Here is a 20,084-nt window from a genome sequence, read left to right as displayed (position 1 = left end):
TGCACACATTAGGTACTGAGGGCTACTGATGTATGTATGCACACATTAGGTACTGAGGGCTACTGATGTATGTATGCACACATTAGGTACTGAGGCTACCGATGTATGTATGCACACATTAGGAACTGAGGACTATTGATGTATGTATGCACACATTAGGTACTGAGGGCTACTGATGTATGTATGCACACATTAGGTACTGAGGACTTACTAGCAAGCAACAAGCCAGGATTTCCTGTGTTACTTTAAAAGATGCTTCACATAAAAACCAAAACCTGGCTTGGGCCTCTGAAAATTGCCGAGAGCTGCAGAGGACGACCTTGCCTCTGCCTTTAGGGAGTGGTTTTCAGAAAATTCTTACATGCTTGCTGTACCCCTAGATTCCACTGGATGGAGACAGAACACACACATCCTCAGGAAACACAAGCCCTCCCACCTTCTAAGTCTGGACCCCTCTGAAATTGACAGGAGGCAGGTCACAGCTCAAGGAGGGATGGCTTTCCCTTTGACTTGTCCTGGGTGCCTGGAGTACCCCAGGTCAGCAGGCAACTCCAAAAACAACAACAACACATCTTTGACCTGTACCAGAAATACACAAATTTTAAAGTGAGTAAATAAATAATGTTCCTAAAATACTTTTAAAGTGGTTGGGGATAAGCCTATAATCAAAGCTATTCAAAGGACCAAGGCAAAAAGAGTCACAAGTTTGAAGTTGGCCTGGGCCATAGAGTAACTTCAAGGCCACTGTGGACAATGTAAACCTAGCCTACAACTAAACAAAAAGGTGAGGGTTTGGGGTCACAGGTAAAGTACCTGTGTGACCTCAAGATTTTAGGTAATGATCCTAAGAAGCTCGTGTGTACTTTCTGTACCACCAAGAGCTCAAGAGTTCTGTCCTTTGCCAACCGTTTGACATATTGTCTATATTAATCACAAACCAGCCTGTAGCCTCATCTTCTCACCTGTACGCTGTTGTGCTTGCGCGATTATCAGTTATTAGTCAGCTGAGATCTGCGCCTCAAATGAAGTCCCTCGGCAGCCCCACAGTAGAAAGGACTGCAGAGGCTCGTGGACACGGGCACAGAATGCCTGCTCAGGGTCCACACCATCACAGCCAGCTGTTCTGAGGATGCTGGCTGCTCCCAAAATGGCTTTAACTACTACGCCAACCAAACTCTCAACCCAAGGAGCTGAGCTCTGACTTCATGGAAACTCCAAGACTGAAGACTCAGCCTAACCTCTATGATGTCAGAGTGACCACGCCCACCTCTAACCTGACATCACCTGATTCAGGAATTCTATATGGCATGAATGCATTACTCACCGCAGCCAGAGCCCACATCTCTTCTCCATGAGCTATGCTATGTCCCTACCCACCTAAGGAAACTCTTAGTCATGTGCTTGCCCCAAACCTCTCTTCCCTGAGAATTCAGCAATGAAGAATTCCACATTTCAGTGACCAAGCATGAGAGGAAAATCCACCTCTAACCTTTGGCGATCTCAGCTCCTTGCTTAGATAAGCCCCCTTTCCTAAGGATCTCTGACACATGGGAAATGTCACCCTCTTGTAAGTCATTACCCAGAGATTGCTGTGATGATACATCAGGCCCAAGACCATGCACCTCACATGGGTCATACCCAATTCCAGACCTAGATGTCATGTACACATTATGTAGCTGAGAGAAACTGAAGCTCAATCACTAAGCATAGCTGGGACTTCACCTAGAGGTAGTGCTCACGGTGGGGACTGTCTGGATCATCCCTCAGGACAGATAGTAACAAGGATGTTCTCAGTGGCTTCTGAGCTAGTACCTGGGATTAGGACGCAGAATGTTCTACACGGATTTCCTTACAATAAGGCTGAGAGTGTGGCTTGTGTGCACAAAGGCCCTAGCATCATAAAACAACAAAACAAACAAACAAAAAAAACAGTTCAAAGCATAGAACCTAATACATAGTAACTCCAAGACTGGCCCCAGCTGGAGTCAATGTTCCATGCCTGTAATCCCAACAGCATTGAGGAAGGTCAAGAGTGTATGAAGCTAGCCAAGGCTATACAGCAAGTTCTAGGCCAGCCTGGACCACACAGCAAGACCCTGTCACAAAAACAAATGAGCCCCAAAGATGTAAATTTCATTCTAAAACCAGAGACAGCCATTTTATAGAAAATAGGATTTATGTATCACATTTGAGATGAACAGAAAGGTCTGTCCCAGAAATCTTTTACATATATATTATTGATAGATTGGATTTATTCAACATACAGAAAAAGCAAAGCCTGCCAGAAAACACTTCCCTCTTGAGAACAGCATGAAGTCAGGCAGTGTCTGTAAGTTTTGACCACGGGAATTCACATTGAGCAGACAGACCGGGCTCACAGGTCTGTTCCCAGGTCCTGCTGCTTCTATTTCACAGGCTCCTTTCAAAAATCACAGCAGCAGCCAGCAGGATTCACAGTGACCAGGAGGGAAGGCATTGGCATTGGGACTTTCACAAGAGCCCTGAGTGATGTCTCAGAAGCCAGGGTGGGAGGTGGGGGGTTGGGGGTGTCTGTGGCTTGTGCCAACTCGGGTCACAGCAGTTGTGTCACAGCAACACAGGTCACACATGGACAGTGCCATGAGTGTCACAGCTTTGTTTCTATGAGATCTTGAATTCTATGTTAAATTATTGCAAGGAGGAAGACAACATTAAATAGCAACTGCTATCCCCACTGGTCAAGGAAAAGAGTCAGGAGCCTTCCCTGACTAACTGGTCAGCATTGCCAATGTCCAAGGCACACGCACATGGCAATCACGGGGACGTCGGCTGAGGGTACATGGCCCGATGGCCATACTGATGCCCAGAAACGGGATCTGAGGAAGGATGGACAGTGGAGAGCAGCATGGTCCCTGGGAGGACCATGCCTGAGTGGCCTTCCTTAGACTCAGTAGAAGTGGGTACAAACTGTTCTTTGGAGAACCTGGGTGAATCAAGACATGGATGCCTGCTGCTGTCCTAGCACCTTGGCTGTGAGTTAGCTCAACTGGCCACAGTCTGTGATGACAATCTTCTTAGACGTCTTCCCACTTTTTGAGCCGAAAGATTCTATTTTCTTCACAACATCCATGCCCTCTTTGACATGGCCAAACACGACATGCTTGCCATCCAGCCTGTGGGGAGGGTTGAGCCAAATAAGAAAACACCCAGCATCCTGGCCACTCGGCAGAATTGTTTGCCAAAGGCACCCCCCCTACCTTGAAAGCCTAATTACGGTTTGTGAGCTCTCCAACTGCATTCCACTGGATTCCAGGCTCCCAGTTCTGTCACCCTGGGCTTTGTCCTGCAGCCTGATCTGACTTTTGGTGACCTTACTTATGAGAAGTGGGTTGTTCTCATTCTGCCCAGGAAAATGATGGGCATTGCAGCACTCAAAAAAGCAAGACATCTGCACAACAGACTATGGCAAACTGAGCACCAAATAAGTGTGAGAAGCCTGGAGGTGTTGAGTAGCTCACGATTTGTGAGTTCCAAGAACAGAACAGGGACTTAGCTCAGCTCCAGCACAGCCGAGAATGAGGATAGCCTGGGGCAGAGCTTTAAGGCCCATCAAGGCTTCCATGGAAGGAGCAAAGAAGATGGGGCCGGCACCAACATGCCCGGCCCTGACAGCCCTGTGTGACTGTCATCCCATCACTTAGATTTCCTTAAAGTTGTGAACACAGGTTTTCTAAACTTCTCAGTCAGCTGTTGCCTCTGGCCTCCTGGGACCCGGGGCCTGGGATACTCAGGACTCTATGCAGAGAAAGGTGCTGCTTAGTGCAAGTTTTACCAGGGAAAAGGCATTCTTAGACAGCACAGGACTGTGGGAAAGGAGGCTGGGAGGTCTGGGAGCCATGTGCGGCCATGCTAACAGTGTGAGGAAACTATTCCTCCCAAGCCATGATTCCATAAGCACATTCTGTAGCAGAGGCAAGCCAAGGAAACAGCAGGGTAAGCCAGGCAAAGTGGCTTCCACTCAGACCACCGTGAGGCCACTTACTGAAGCATTCCCCAAATTCAGTGTGTGTGCAGGTGAGACACAAATCAAATTCTAGCCAACAGCACCACTGGGGTAGAGAGGTGGGACATAGTCACAGAAAAACAAAACTGTGCCTCGATTCCTCCCTGTCTCTCAGACAGACACACAGCGAGAAGCAAGCCACTGGCCCAGAGCAGACGGGCCAGCTGCAGATCAAGCTCCTGACTGTGACCTCCTCTAGCTTCCTTCTCAGAGGCCCTGCGTGTGATGTACTCACCAGTCTGTCTTTATCGTGCAGATAAAGAACTGAGAGCCATTGGTGTTGGGGCCTGCGTTCGCCATGGACAGGACACCTGTAAGACAAGCACAGGTGAGCTGTGTCCCCAGGAGGTACCTCACCTGAAACGTTGCTTGGGAGAGCAGGTGGCTCACACTCCATTGAGGATGCGTGAACCTGCAGATCCTGGGACCAGAGAACCAGAGCTGACACAGTCCCCGGAGCTTGTGTGCCTTAACTGACAGCTGGCTCTCAATGGGGGAAGCCACGGTGGAAAGAGTTCAGGGGTTACAGTGGGGGTGCTGATTGGAACCCCAGCTATGGCTTCTAGACTCTCCCACACTCTGCCTTGGGTTCTGCTTAAAGACTCCCCAACCAAATTCCCATAGGGAAGTCTGTTTGGTTTTTGTTTGTTGAAACAAGTCTCACTTTGAAGCCCAAGAGGGCCTTGACCTTTGGGTTCTCCCACCTCGGCTTCCCAAGTGCTGGAATTACAATGGGAAGTTTGGTTTTTACAGAGTAATGAATGAGAAAGTTCTAGAGAAACCCAGTAAGAGATGCTGAGCTGCCTGGATGCTAACAGAAGGAGCATGACAAGGATGCCGGGCAAGTGTGGACCATAGCGACAGGAAGAACAGCAAGAGCACTGGACAGGGCTCAGACCCACATACCTGGCCCCACGTGCTTCAGTGTGAAGTTCTCATCAGGAAAGCGGCTTCCGTAGATGGACTTTCCTCCTGTGCCGTTGTGGTTGGTGAAGTCGCCAGCCTGTACACAGAGTACCTTGTAACTAATTACCACACAGCTGGCAGAGGGACATGGGTCCCCTAGGAAGACAGCCCTCAACGTTCTCAAGGCTCGCCCTCAGGCAAAAGGGCCAACAACTATCCAGTGACTAAGATAAATTGGGCAAAACTAAAACCAAGCTTCTGTAACCATGCCGTAACAAGTCTGGTTTCTGAACAGTAAGTTTCCTGTCTGAGCTAGTGTTTTTCTGTAAACCTCAAGAAACGTGCCTGAGCTATTCAGACTCTCAATCCACAATTCCTAAGAGGACCACAAGCAGGTGACCAGGAGTCCTGTTCTCAGAGCAGTAGGAGATGACCAGTTCCCAGGCTGAATCCTCTTCTATGCTCCAGCATCACCCTCCCAAAGCCCAACAGCTTTGTAGACACATGCTCCATGGGGGTAGGTACTTTTCTCAGAGCCTGCTCAGTGTCGGAGGATATTTTTGTGCACTGTGTACTCAATCGCTGATTTCTGTATCCAGATTCTGGTTGCAGTCTGGATTTTGGTATTGTCATTATCATGACACATCTGACTCAGTATTTTGTAAAACACTGTACTCGATCACTAAAATAAAGAGCTGAACAGCCTGTAGCTCGGCAGAAGAAAAGGCGGGACTTGGTGCCCAGAGAGAGGGAGAGGGTCTCAGAGGGGACAAGGGGAGTCGCCACTGGGACATGAATGATGAAGGAGGTGCCAGGGTGAGACAGAGATGGCAGGTAACAAGCCACGTGGCTGGGAAGTAGTTCAAGGCCAGTACTGTAGTGTTAGAATAGCTCAGAATCCGCCCAGCTACACTGCCTGAAGCTTTTAATAAATATAAAGGTCTCTGTGTCATTCATCAGAGCAAGGGTGGGCTTAAGAAAGCCCTAACTTTTACAGTCCAGACAGCCTAGGAAGACCTGCCTGCAATTCTTGCCCAGAAGAGTCTAGGAACACTTCTATGCCACAGCCACAGCCACAGCTCTGCCTACCTCTCCTTCACTTTGTCACACCCAATGCGTAACCAAAGCACTGTAGAGTGACAGTAGGCACAGCTCCAACCCACTGCTGCTTGGCTACAGTGGAGAGAACAGGCAGAGAGGACTTCAGAGAGGCCGAGACATCCATGCCTGCCTCAAGCTCTCCTGGTCTCCACACATCAACCTCCAACCTTGAGTCTGCCCATGAGGGTTTTGTTGCCAACACCTAGCTGGAAACCTGATGCAGCAATACTGACATGTTTGTTCCCTTCCCTGGGAAGGCACCTCCAAGTCCCAGCATGTGTAATGATGATTTAGCCATCTTATCCCCGCCCTGTCTCTTTTCCCATGCCCAGTGCTCAAGGGCACATGGAATACCAAGATTAGAGGCGGTCTAACTCTGATGGCCCTTCAAAGCCTCAAGGTCCACCACCACCAGCAGCCCTGTGCTGTGTCTCCTCCGTGAACCAGGGCCCAGCTCGCCCACCAGTGATCCCAATTACTCCCTCGGCATTTATACTGCCGGTTCCACTCACAGCAGAGGCCATGTTCCTGTTACCTGGCACATGAAGGCTGGGATCACCCTGTGGAAGGTGGAGCCTTTGTAGCCAAATCCCTTCTCACCAGTGCATAGGGCTCTGAAGTTCTCTGAAGAAAGAGAGAGAAAGAGAGAGGCAGGTTAGGGGCAGGCAATCTTCCCTGCTGATCCCCCAGGTGAGCTACATGTGGAAAAGCCCTGCCCCTCTTCCTGAGTCCATTCCTGATCACCTTTCTGTCTTGAGCCAGTGTGAAGCGCTATGACTAGAATCCAAGCTCTAAGCTGTGCCAGCCGGGATAACAGAGCAAAGAGCCCAAACACTTTACCTAACCCTGCCCTGTGCTGTCATGGAGAAGTGGGAGGAAGCTATCTCTGAGAGCTTACATGGGCCTTCCCCTGGTTCTGAGATGTCTAGCTACTCTGAGACTGGTTAGCAGAGTTGACAACAAGGTCCAGAGAGGGACAAAAGGCTGCCTCGGGGTACCCATCACCTGTGCTTAGGTTGAGACTCCCATACGATCATAATCTAAGTCCTAACTCCATGCCAAGCCCACCAGCCTTGCCTGGTTCACTTTCTACGTAAGCCTTACCTGCAGTCTTTGGCACGACATCTGCCTTTAACTATGGCGAAGGAAAAGGAACAGAAAAGGATGGTCAGTCCAGAAGCAGGTGCGAGAAAGATCCCCCTCACCATTCACACCCAGAGGCCAGGGCATCATGACAAAGAAGCACAGGGCCATTCCCTTCCATGACCACCAACCCTCCTCGGAACTGCCAAAGCCGCTATCGTTTCTGCCAGCTGCTTCCCGAACCCAACCAAAGCTTGCTTGAGAAGCCTTAGTTTCTTATCAGAAGAAACTAGTGCCATCCTGGCCCACATCCGGGACAGAAATGTCAGCTGGAGGTCCTCGGCACGAGTCCCTGGACCAAGAGTAAGTATCACATCAGAATCAGCTGACCTTCCTCAGTGCTGGGGGAAACTGAGGCTCACAGAAGGGAAGGAGGAGGGGACCGTTGAGGGATAATTACAGCCTCATCCAAGCCTGTCTCTTGCCTCTCAACTTCTCTTAAGAATCCCTCTTCACCAAATGGAGTTGGGGGGGGGTACTCCTCATTTTCCAAACGAGGAAAATGAGGCATAATAAAAAATGCCAGCTCCCCTCCCCCAGTCGATCGGCAGTCTAACTGGTACCTTTGTTCAAAGCAGAACAGCCTAAAGGCTCCTGGGATGGCCTCCTGACCTTAGTGACTGTTTCCTACTTTTCTTTTTAAGGGTCAAACAGGAGCTGATAGTCGACCTCAGGGAATGGAGAGGGTTTGGGCTCCCAGAACCTTCTCACTTGCATTCCCTGTGTCTCTTCTTAGGCAACCAGGCCTTGGGGGCGGATCCGGAGTGCGCTCAGGCCACCACGTGAGCACCTGGCAACACCTGGACCTCAGACACCCACCCCAGAGCTCTGGGTCCAACCTCGGACGCAGAGGGTCTAGGCAGCCCAACGTCGGTCCTGGCCGGTCAGTGGGCTGTCACTCAGTACGATCTGACCTTGACCTTTTCCTCCACACCCCCCAGGGTTTTGAAGAGCCCCGAACGGACCAAGCTGATGCCGCCTCTTCTGAGAGAGGGAAACTGAGGCTCAAGGTCACCTGATGTGCCAGGCACAGTACAGGGTCCGGGAAGTCCAGGTTTCCCAAATGCCCAAGCCTCACCTCCAGCACCACGCGGCCGAGCGGCTGTCCATCGGCGCCCACGTCCAAGTACACGAGCGGGTTCCCGGAGGAAGAGTTCGCGCCGCGGGCTCCGCCGTCGCTGCAGGTACGGGTCGCGGAGAGGAGCAGCGGCGCGGAGCGCGGGCCGGAGAGCAGACCGAGCAGGCGGGGGCCGCAACGCAGCGCTAGCATCGCTGTCGCGGGTCGGGCGAGGGCGCGCGGAAGAACTCAGAGCAGGCACTGGCAAGGTCGTACGACCCAGGAAGCGATACCTAGGCCGCGCGCCGCTGCCTTTATTGGTCGGCTGGCTTCGAGACCACGCCTCCCCGCCACGCCTCCGCCGCGCCCCCGCGGAACCTGTTCGCTAGCGTCCCCTGCCGGTAGCCGCTAGCAGCGCAATCGGTTCGTGTGTTGTGGCCCGCCCTCTATCCCCACACACTGAGCCGGAAGTCCTTTGAAAGTGCCTCTAGACCAAGAGAAGGGTTGATCCTGAGATTCAGAAAGACGTGGGGGGTGGAGGTGGGGGAATCTGAGGTGGATCAGAAAGGGAGAGATAACAGAAAGAACAGAGAAGCAGAGATACAGTCTAAGACACCCACAAGGTGACCTCAGGCCGCAGGCTCTAGGGCTAAGTTTGTCTCTGTTTGCTTCTAGAGACCAGACCCTCCGCCAGGACTGAAAATACAGTTTGCCGAACCAATAGTGCATCTGCCAGGCCTCAGTCCCAGCCCACTCTGACAGCCCTTGTCTGTTCCCACCACCTCCGGCCAGGCCAGCAGAGTGTGGGGCTAGATTTACACCCCCTAGAATCCCCCCTAGATTTACATCCACCTGGAATAAACTTCCTTGCCAACGGCACCACACCTGCAGGTAACTTCCTAAGTAACCATTCTCTAGGGATGCCAGGAAGTTGGCAGTGTGTGATACAAAAGGAAAGGAGCCTGCAGAAGAGCCACAGGCAGGAATTTAAACCCTGGTGTACTGGGCACAGCAGCAACCTGGGAATCAAATGAATGCCAGCCAGCGAGAGCATGTGAGCCAACACAGTTAGGAAACTGAGGCGCAGAAAGAGAAAAAGGCTCTAACTAGGGCTAGAAAACCCTGGTTCCCTACTGCTGGATTCAGCCAGTCCTGCAACCAAGGAAGTGATGAGAAATTACCCTGCTTTCTACTCATACCTGTTCTGAGGATAAACAAACAAGAGAGAGAAGCATTTGTTAACTGTTAAATGCTGTTCTGTGTTCAACAGCGATGGGCATAATCTAGACTGTGTGCTCAGAGCATAGCGGGGAAGCTCCAGTGCAAGGTCCCAAGGTCCTGAGAGATGGGAACAGGAAAGGAGCTGAAAGCCTTAGGAGCCTGGCCTGCTCCACCCAAGATTCAGTTTGTGGGGAGGTGTGGAGAAGCCAGGCTGGTCCAAGTAGTCTATGAAATCAGGGCACGCTCCCCGCCTCACACATGGCAGCCTGAACCCTCTTGTGGGGGTCCAGAGCTCTCTGCTTTGTGCTACTGGCCTTGATGGGTTGTATACCAGGCCCTAGTCTAGGGTGGGCCTCACCCAGCCCCACAGAGGGCCCCCTCTTTTCTTGTCAGTGTGTATCAAAGGGAGCTGCCTGCAAGGGGAACTCACTTGCCCTCCGCTCTGCCTGAGCCATTGGCACATTTTCTAAAATCTATGCAACAGCAGTGCACACTTAGACTGGAAAGGAGTGGAGAGAAAGCACCACACGTGCCCCGCTAGAAAGCATCCAAAAGACCCAGGCTTTCTGTAGCCTGTCCACTCCTGTAGGTTTTGACTCCTATTGGTCTAACATACCCCAAATGGGAGCTGTGGAAACTTGTTGTTGTCCTTCGAGCCTGCAGAGGTGAGGATGGATCTCCTGCTGTGTTAAAGTATGCAGGTCCCACCCCAGAAGAGAAGGAGCCTTCCTTCACAAGACTCCTTCCCAGCCTCAGACCTTCCCCATGGCTTAGCATGTGGCCCAAGAAGCAGCTCTTTCCCACCCCCCACACTGTGGCAGTGACTTGTCAAAGGGAGTGTGTTTGGCTGAGACCAACCTGTCTGACTTCACAGTCACTGTTACTGCTTGCCAGACCCTCCTGACAGTCATCATGGATCTAGACTGGGACAGGGCAGGAGAGAAGCCTTGGAGGACAGTGTAGGAAAACAGAAAATACGGTAACTAGGAGCCCAGGAGACAGGGGAGGTGATTTCTATCTCGGAAAATCAGCCTGGACATGACCACTCCTGGGTACAACAGGGGCACGATTGTGAAGAGGTTATCCCAAGAGCGAAGGATGAGCCTACAACAGCCCTGGCTGGGCTTAGTCAGGGCATCCTTGAGGAAAGGCTGTGATCTTAAACATAAATGGAAAACGCCAGGAGAGGACCATCACAGAGGTCTCTAACGGCCAGGCTGAGGCCCGATGTCATGGGTAGCACTGGGGAGTCACCGACGTACAGTGCTCCCTTGTCTACATGCCTTCCCTCACGTTACTTCTTCCAGCTCTTTGGCAAACACATTTGCACTCCCCTTGTGTGAGCCAGAGACGAATTCCATCTTCACCACGAGCTGGATTCTGATGTCGTTCTTGCCTGCCCTGTCCTCAGTTGGTCTCTGGAGAGGCAGTCCTCAAGCTAAGCTGTGTACAGCTAAGCATATGCCCGGCCCTGAAGACACTGGGCCCAGATGAGACTACATACTCTGCTGGTTCCCCAGCTGCTGATAGACTGGGTCATCTTCAGAAGTTTCTCCCCAGATGTCCAGGTGGCTTCTTATTCACGAGTACTGACAGTTGAGGACCCTGGGACAACTTGCTGGGACCTCATAGCACCAAGAAGCAGTCAGGAGAGATTGAGATCAAACTTGTGTCTTGGGGTTGCAAACTCAGGTGCCCATGGGAGCCAGGAGTAATGCAAGCTGGCAAAGACCAGAAGTGGGTAGAAGATAAATGCTGTCTGAGTGGCTGAGGCATGCTTCCCCTCCATAGGCTGGACCATGGGAGCAGCTAGCTAGGCCCTCACAGAAGAGCAGAACACTTGAAGTTTCCAACAATTTAAGAATGTATATGTATACGTGTATCTCTGTATGGGTATGCACACATGAGTGCAGGTGCCCATAGTGGCCAGAAGAAGACATCAGATCCCCTGAACAACTGTAAGCTACCTAATTTGGGTGCTAAAAACTGAACGTGGGTCCTCTAGAAGAACAGCAAGTTCTCTCGAAGCATCTCTCCAGAACCCCTCTTATAAATCAGGGTTTCATGTAGCCCAGGCTAACTTCAAGCATGCTGTTTAATCAATGATGATTTGAATTTCCGACTCTCCTGTCTCCCTGATGAATGCTGGGATTACATATGTGCACCACACACCTGGTTTAAATGCTGTTGGGGATTGAAGCTCAGGGCTTGCGAGTGCCCGTGAAGCACTATACCAACTGAGCCACAGTGGAAACTATTTCTTCTCTCTCTCTTTTTCTTTTCTTTCTTTGTTTTCTTTTCTTTTCTTCTTCTTTGGTTGCTTGAGACAGGGGTCTTGCTGTATAGCCCTGAATGGCCTATAGCTCACTAAATATATCAGGTTGACCTTGAATGTACATAAATTCCCCTGCCTGTGCCTCCCAAGTACAGGGATTTCAGGTGTTTGCCTCCTCATTCAGCTTGGGAATTAATTTTAATATAAGATGAAATAAGAGCCATGGAAAACATATCCACCACATATCTACCACTATTCTCCACATATCCTCCACATATCTACATATCCACCACATTTCTACCACATACCCATCCTATATCCACCACATATTCTCCACATATCCACCACATATCTACATATCCACCACATATTCACATATCCACCACATATCCATAGAGCAGGTGCTGGGCAGTGTGATGCATGAGGGTGTGTGAGTACGGTGGCTAGTATATAGGCTGGGATTGTCTAGAGAGGCAGTGCAGGAAGCACTGGAGTGACAGTGGGTGCCCTAAATGGGCACAGGGTGTGGCTTCACCCTGAAGGCTGTTTAAATCCACAGAGGTGTTTTGTTTGTTTTGGCTTCTTTGAACCTCAGTTTCTGCACCTGTGCAGAGGAGTTGGTTGTATCTGTTTCAGAGGATTGCTTTTGTTACATAGAATGGAATTTGAATAGAACAGGGGCTCTATGAATGAGTGAATGAGTGAGTGAGTGTATGAATGAATGAATGAATGAATACCTTCCTGTCCAGACTGGCAGAAGAATCAGGGAGGTGGAGGTTTTGTTGTTATCAGTGGTTTCTTTGTTTTTGAGAAAGTCTCATCACACTATATAACCTACTCCAGCTTCAAATGTGTGATCCTCCTGTCCCTGAGCACTGGGATCGCAGGGTGCTCCACCATGTCTGGATAGAGGAGTGGATCTGAAGGCAGACACTGTGACCTTAGGTGTGATTCTTCGTGGTTTTACCATAGATTTTTGCTCCTTTCGCCCATGGCTCCCTTAGGGGTGTCGCAATTCCAGCCTCAGCCCACCTTGCACATCAAAGTTTAAGGCTCTGCACATGCAAGTGTAGAGTTCAGCCTTATTCACCCACAGGCAGTAAGGCCAGCCGGCCTGGGCTGCATGCTCATTTCATGGATACAGCGGGAGCTCTATGTTGGGGCTAGAAGAGACTACATAGGAGCCAGCTTTGGCTCAGCTACCCAGAGCTCTATCCATTGTATAAAAGAAAGTTGTACTGAAAAAAAAAAAAAAGTCGTTCTTCCCACCCCTTCCCTCGTGGAGGCAGGCGGTCTGTAAACTGCTCCAGATAAGTTCTGGGAGATACACACTTATCTCTGTGAGGATGGTCCTTATCTAATCACCTGATTGTAATGAACAGAACTCAGCCAATGGAAAAGGAGTCCCCAAGACCACCTGTGGATCTGTGATTTCTTCTCTGAACTTGTGTCTCCTCTTTGAGAGCATCCTTCTCTTCTGCCTTTCTCTTACACACATGCACACGCACACACTCATGCACACACATGCATGCATGAATACACACACACACACATGCACACCTGACCATCTGTCATATCATGGGGGAGTGTGGGGGCACAAGCCTAGCAGGAGGCCCTGTGGAGAGACACCAAAGCCTGACAGCAGCTACATGCAACATCTTGGACGTGTGTCTTCTGCAACCTTCTAACCACCATTTGTATTTGAAAGTTGAGAATCACCTCCAGAAGAGCCCCGTCTGGTCTGCAGCCTCCTGAGCAGAAGCCTCCAGCTGACCCACAGCCGGAGTGATGAGCTGCAGGGCTGGAATAATGCACATTTGTCCCTTAGAGCCACCAAGTTTTGGGTCACTTGCTCTGCAGCAATAGGTAGCTAACTCCCAAAGCAGTTCACCCAGGCACAGCCCTTAGAGGGTCCCATTGTCCCACACCTAACAGTTACTGGCCGGCCATCTCAGCGGATTTGTGCCACCAGCTGCTCTTGACAGAGACCACGGGGACACAGAAGGAGCTCAACAAGACAAGACTTGCTTATCTCTGGGAAAGCATGAAGCCAATTTGCCTTGTTTTGCTCCAGGAAATGAGTAGGGACTGGGAGAAGGGGAGAGAGACGGGGAGCGCTGGAGGAAGCCTTAAGGAGGCCAAGCTGAGCCATTTGGGGTAGTACCTTGCTTGTTGACACCATGCTGGGCCTTGCTCCAAGATGTTACCTCTAATCTCAGAACAGCCCTGGAGAGTACTGTCCCTGTCTTACAAGTGAAAGAATGGAGGCCCAGAGAGGGCTAGCTATTCACCCAAGGTCTCACTAGGACGAAGTAGAAAGTGCAGGTCTTCCCACCTTGTCTTGACTGCATGGCTTTCTGGAGGAACTAGTGGGTCCATGTAGAATGGACACCTCTGAGGTAGATCGTGTCAGATGCTATTGCTTCAGTTAGCCTGGCACTGCTTAATTACATAGATGGGGGGGGGGTGAATGGGGCAGGGTCTCTCTGAGTAGCTCTGGCTGTCTTGGAACTTACTATGTAGACCAGGTTGGCCTTAAACACACAAAGACACACTTGTCTCTGCCTCCTGCGTGCTGGGGTTAAAGCTGTGTACCACACCTGGTCCAACTAGTCTTAATAACTCTGTAAGGAAGGGTTCCAGGAGATTGGGTTAGACTTGAACTCGGGCCAATTCAGTGCACAGCCTGCACTCTCCTCCCATGGCCAGGCCTTCCTGTCCTAGAGGACTGTGCTGCCAGTCCTCAGGCCTCCAACACCTGGGCAGCTCATAAGCCTGCCGCCCTGAACACACTCGTATGTACCGTTCACACCCAGAGTCAACAGAGAGAGCCAGCCCAGAATTACTCTTTGCAGGTAACAACTCCACCTTAATTTACTTTTTATGCTTTATAGCAATGTTTTCAGTGCTCCGATATCCCAAAGCAAGGGTGCCAACGCCCGCTTGCCTAGGTGTGAGGCTTGGGCCTTTGCAAGGACTGCTTGGTCAGAACGTGCCTGAGCTCTGCCCGCCACAGAATTCTACAGCCTTGGAATTCTGCAGCCTCCCTCTCCCCTCTGACAGACTGCAGCTTTCCTCGGTCTCCTGACTTGCTCCTCTCAGTCCCCCTTACTAACCCTGGAGGCCTTTCCTTCCTCTGTTAGAATACTGTCCACCATCTCGCCACAAGGTTTACATGCTAATCCATATTGTCTACCTTCTAATCACTATGACCCACAATTGGTCACCAGTGTCTGTCTATTCTTCCAATTAGAAAAAAGCCCTGCAGGCTGATGTCTGGGTAAAAATAGTAACAGGTGGCCTCTGTACAGCTTAACAGAGTGCACGCCACAAGCACTTGCGCTATTTCTCAACTCCTGCCTGGCCCCGGAGAACACATACTAGTGTGATACCCGCTCTTTCTAAATGTGGTCTCTAAAAGTTAGGGGAGGGACATGAACCAGCTAAAGTTAAGTGGCTTTTCCTAACAGTCTCAGTCTGGGCCAGCTCTGTCTGGGGCCTGAACTTGACTTCTGCTAATGCTGCTGTTGTTGAATTTTAGTTGAATCTCAATCTCTGTGACAGACAGCCCTCATATTTAATCACCACAGGTTGTTTTCCGAAGACAGTGCAAATCATAGGTCCTGGGCTCACCCAGGGCCCCACAGGAGACCACACAGAGGCCTCAACTCCTGGGGATTGTTCAGTCATTCAGCAGAAGGCCCCAGGGGAAGGAAACAGGAGCCTGTGAATCAGGGTATAGAGAGCAGGTTGTACTTACTTGTTTGCTGAAGGGGGTGGAGTGGGGCATGCTGCCACCTCCAGAGAGATAAGAGCTGCATGATGACAGAATCACTGTGGTCCACCCTAGGCCTGACCAGAGCCAAGTTTGCATTATTTGAGCTGAAAGAGCTTTCCACCAATTGGCAGCACTGCAGTACTTTGAAATAATAGGCTCCCCGTGTCTGGAGGTATGCAAGAAATACTACAGAGAGGATGCTTGTCCAGGGTGTGTCCAAGGTGACCTGGGAGGTTCTTTACAGTTCTGAAACTCTGTGACTAAGGCCCCTTCAATGGAGGTTGCCTGGAGGGGCATGGAGTCCAGAGTACAGCCGCTAAGTGCAAACTCTATTGGCAGAGGGGCCAATGAAGTGCAATGTGAAACCATAAAAGCTAGGAGGAAATGTTGCTGTTGTTACTGGTTTCAAAAGAGCCCATGCTCTCCAAGCAGGAAGTGTAAGGGAGAGCACGGGAGCGTTTGGAGATGGTGCTAGTGGCAGTTCTCATCTCTGTGGCAAAACACCTAACAGATACAGCTTCAGGGAAAGTGACTTGCTCTGGGCACAGTCCAGCCGGCAAGGAAGCCATGGCAGCAGGGGCAACTTTGGCCAAGGCAGAGCGTGTGAGGTGGCAAGTCTTATGTCTTGGTTGATCGGAATAAGACTGGGAGCAGGGCCACCTTCAGTGACTTACCACCACCAGCCAGGGTTGGGTGGGTTGGGTGACCTACAACTTCCCCCAAATGGCTGAAAAGATGGCTCAGCTGTTAAGAGCACTGACTGCTTCTCCCGAGAGGACCCAGGTTCAATTCCCAGCACCTACATGGCAGCTAACAACTGTCTGTAATTCTGAGGTCTGACACCCTCACACAGCCATACAGTCAGGCAAAAACACCAACACATGTGAATAATAATACATGAATTATTTTTAAAAATCTGTGTTGCAAAAGGTTCCACAGGCATGATTTGGGGCAGAGCAACCTGTGTTGGTCTATCTTTCTTGTTTTCCTATCACTCCGTGTTCCCAGTAAACACCCTTCAGGAGTAACGTCAAGGTGTCAGGTGTCTAGTTTTGAGATTCGAATAAAACTTTTGGATGTAGATAATAGGTCTGCAAGTTATTCATGATTGTTTGGCCAGCCTTCCACCCTAGGCCCACCCTAGGCCTGCTGAAGACTCTCAGCTGGAAGGAAGAGGGGATCGGACAGGAAGAAAGTAAGTTAGGTCCATGAAAAGGAGGTCAGGAGAACCCCAGACAAAGAGAAACACCCGCAGCCTTGTTTCTGGGTAGATCCTAGGTAGGCCGAGAACATAGCACACCCTTCCCTTGTGTGTCTGGGCAGGTAAGCTTCCATACTCCCCTGGCGTATTCATTGCTTTTCTGTTATGATAAAACATCATGACCAGAAACAGTTATGGAAGGCAGGGTGTATTTGGGCTTAGGGTTTCAGAGGGATGAGTGGTGGGGATGTTTTTAACAGCAAGTAGAAGTATATCAGCAGGGGCGGGAAGCTGAGAGAGTTCCTGTCTTCTAACAGAAGCACAGAGCACAGAGAGTGAACTGAAAGTGGTACAGAGCTTTAAACTCTCAAAGCCCGCCTCTACTGACATACTTTCCCAACCAGGCTCCACCTCCTAACACCCCCCCACACACACACACCCTCAAACAATGCCACCCACTGATCAGGTGTGATGGTGCACACCTTTAATCCTATCACTAGGGAGGCAGAGGCAAAGGCAGACAGATTTCTCTATAAGTTCGAAGCCAGCCTGGTCTCCATAGTGAATTAGGACAGCCATATATATATAGAGAGAGAGAGACCCTGACTCAAACAAACAAAAACAGTATCACCAATTGAGACCAAGTGTTCAAGTACTGGAGCCTGTTCAAGCTCCTACACCCAGTCATGGGGTTCCAGAAGGAATAAGAAAAGTCTCGCAACAGGTCCAGGAAAGCTCAGAGTACTCCATAAACCTGGAGCCTTAGCAGCCTTGTGGTTGGATCAGATGAGAATAGAGACCGTGCAAATGGACCAGAAGCAGATGGAAACAAGAACCTTAGATGGAACCCTCCAGAGATCAGCAAGGACAGCTTTAACCAGTGCCCCCAGCTCCATCACCTTGCCCCTCCTGAGCCATTAAGAGCTGAGAGGAGATGCTCGTGTAAAGTCAGAAAAAGACGCTGGGACACCCAGGATGCCAAATCAGCATCCCTGAAAAGCAGAGGGCATCTCTCCAGCCCCCAATAAAATAATTCTTAAAAAAAAAAAATTGGGGGCGGGGCGGGGCTCTGCGGGAAAGGAGCGCCAGGGGCCGGGCTGCCACAGCCGGAGATGCTGTTGGCCGGCCGTGGCGCTCGGCCCCCAGCGCTCCACACCGAGGGCACCCAGTGTGAATGCCGAGGACAGAAGAGTTTGATGACACAGCGCTGGAGTTCTTTGTGTGGAGTACACGTTATGAACCTTTTATGGAGCATGTCTGCAGGCTCTGTGCGCAAGGTGAAGAGAAGACATTAATTAGCAGGAGATGTGAAAACCAGTCTTCCACAAAGTGCACCCAGAAAAACAGCTACCTTCTATTTCCCAAAATGCTCTACCCATATCGAAGCCTACGTCTCCTGCCCCAGCAGCGCAGTCAACAAATGGCACCCATGCCTCTTATGAACCCTTCTACCTGGAATATTCGCTTCTTGCAGAATTTACTCTGGCAGTGAGGCAAAAGCTGCCAGGAGTCTACATACAGCCATCTTACTGCTCTGCAGTAGTGTGGTTTGGAGTAATATTCATATGGCACGGGCTGTATCAGGATGGCGTATTCAAGTTTATGGTGTTTATATTCTTGGTAACTATCCTGATGGCAACTGTCTGCGCTTACCATTTGATATTCTGGTCTTTCACCCACTAGTTGATCCCACCTCAGGTGAGCTGGATGTGAAAAGAGCGTTCGCAAAGTGGAGGCAGAACCATAATCATATATGGCAGGTGTTAATGTATGTGAGGAGAGTCTTCTACAAGATCGACCCGACGAGCCCCCTAAACCCAGAGGCTGCTGTGCTGTATAAAAAAGACATTCAGCTTTTTAAAAGTAAAGTGGTCGACAGTGTTAAAGTGTGTACTGCTCGTCTGTTTGACCAGCTGAAGATAGAAGACCCCTACGCCATTAGCTTTTCTCCGTGGAACCCTTCTGTACATGATGAGGCCAGAGAAAAGATGCTGACTCAGAAGAAGCCTGACGAACAGCACAATAAAAGTGTTCATGTTGCTGGCCTGTCATGGGTAAAGCCTGGCTCAGTACAACCTTTCAGTAAAGAAGAGAAAACAGTAGCAACCTAAGAGATGGTGGATCTGGTGCACCGTGCACTTTCCTGCTGGACTCTGGCCTAGTTAAAGCTGATTAATGGCAAAGGACTGCCTGAAGAGTAAACTTTGTGAACCGTGACTGGCTATCAGTGTTGTGTATGCGTAGGTTCTAACAGCAGGTTATGGAGACCTCTCATTAAGTAGAGTTACTTCTGTTGTCAGAAGTGTCAGGGTGGATCTAGTTCAGTACTCCAAATTATTGGGGACCTTGAGGCTTAAGTATTTTTCTGAATATGTTAGAGGTAACTTTTGTTTACTTAAACTAACAGAACAGAGAGAAATGAGTACTATGTAATAGTTTGGAGTTGGTAGTTTCAGCTGTACATATGTTAGGCCATGAAGAAGGGTACAGAGAACAGACTCCAGAGTGCAGCACTTTCAAGTAGAAGACTGGCTTCCCGGCTTCAGCCTGCTGACTTGCTGTAAACGTCTATCCCAGAAGCGTTAGGAACGTAGGCAGAACCAGGATGCTTGATCATAGGTTTATTTATTTTATTTTTTAAGGCAAATTACTGTACTTTTATGGCAGGAAGAGAAAAAAGTGTTCAAACGGTTTCTGATGCAGTTAGGTATTTAAATGGTGAATGACCGATGTGTTAGGGGAGATGAAATAAACCAATAAATGATTGATTGTCATTTATGCAGGAAAGTAATGCTCCTTTTCAATATAACTAAACAGAGACTAAAAATAAATAAAATAAAATTCTAGAAAAAAATTTAAAGAAATTCTTTAAAAGACATTAACTTTAAGGGGAATTTACTTTGAGAAACATGAAAAGTATGACAGAGCTCTTCATGAGCCACCTTTTACAATACTATACACAAATAGGGCATGCATTTTTTGTGGGGCAGGAGAAGTCTGTGTATGTTCATGTAGGTGTACTTGTGTATGTAGGTGCATATGTACATGCATGTGCATGACATGTAAAGACCAGAGGTCAACCTTGGATTTTGTTCTTCAGGAGCCTGCTATCTTTGAGATAGAGTGTCGCATTGGCTCAAAGCTCACTGAGACTATATTTGCTGGCCAGTGAGCCTCAAGTATTCTGTTGTCTCTGTCTTCCATCTCGGGGACTGCAAGCACACAACCACCACATCTGGACTTTAAAAATATGGTTTCTAGGGATTAAACTCCAGTTCTAATGCTTTTATGACAAGTACCTGAATGGCCAGCTCCAACATGCATAGTTTTGCACGCATAAACCTCAGGTAAAAACCAACG

At 49.6% G+C, this 20,084-nt stretch overlaps 1 protein-coding gene and 1 pseudogene across 1 annotated transcript; one reads left to right on the top strand and one right to left on the bottom strand.

The window, feature by feature from the left end:
• Positions 1–2,157: 2,157 nt before the first annotated feature.
• On the bottom strand, positions 2,158–8,549 carry Ppif (peptidylprolyl isomerase F). The gene is made up of 6 exons (XM_021181771.1): positions 8,271–8,549; positions 7,154–7,184; positions 6,585–6,673; positions 4,949–5,045; positions 4,278–4,353; positions 2,158–3,152 (listed from the first exon to the last, which is right to left on the bottom strand). The coding sequence occupies exons 1-6, from the start codon at positions 8,460–8,462 to the stop codon at positions 3,017–3,019; spliced, it is 621 nt and encodes a 206-aa protein (XP_021037430.1). The 5' UTR covers positions 8,463–8,549; the 3' UTR covers positions 2,158–3,016.
• Positions 8,550–17,959: 9,410 nt separating this feature from the next.
• Positions 17,960–18,891, top strand: LOC110309734 (annotated as a pseudogene).
• The last annotated feature ends 1,193 nt before the right edge of the window (positions 18,892–20,084 follow it).

This window comes from Mus caroli, chromosome 14 (assembly GCF_900094665.2).
Source record: "Mus caroli chromosome 14, CAROLI_EIJ_v1.1, whole genome shotgun sequence".
Taxonomy (NCBI): domain Eukaryota; kingdom Metazoa; phylum Chordata; class Mammalia; order Rodentia; family Muridae; genus Mus; species Mus caroli.
Note: the sequence above shows the minus strand (reverse complement) of the source record. Positions and strands in the feature narration are given on the sequence as shown.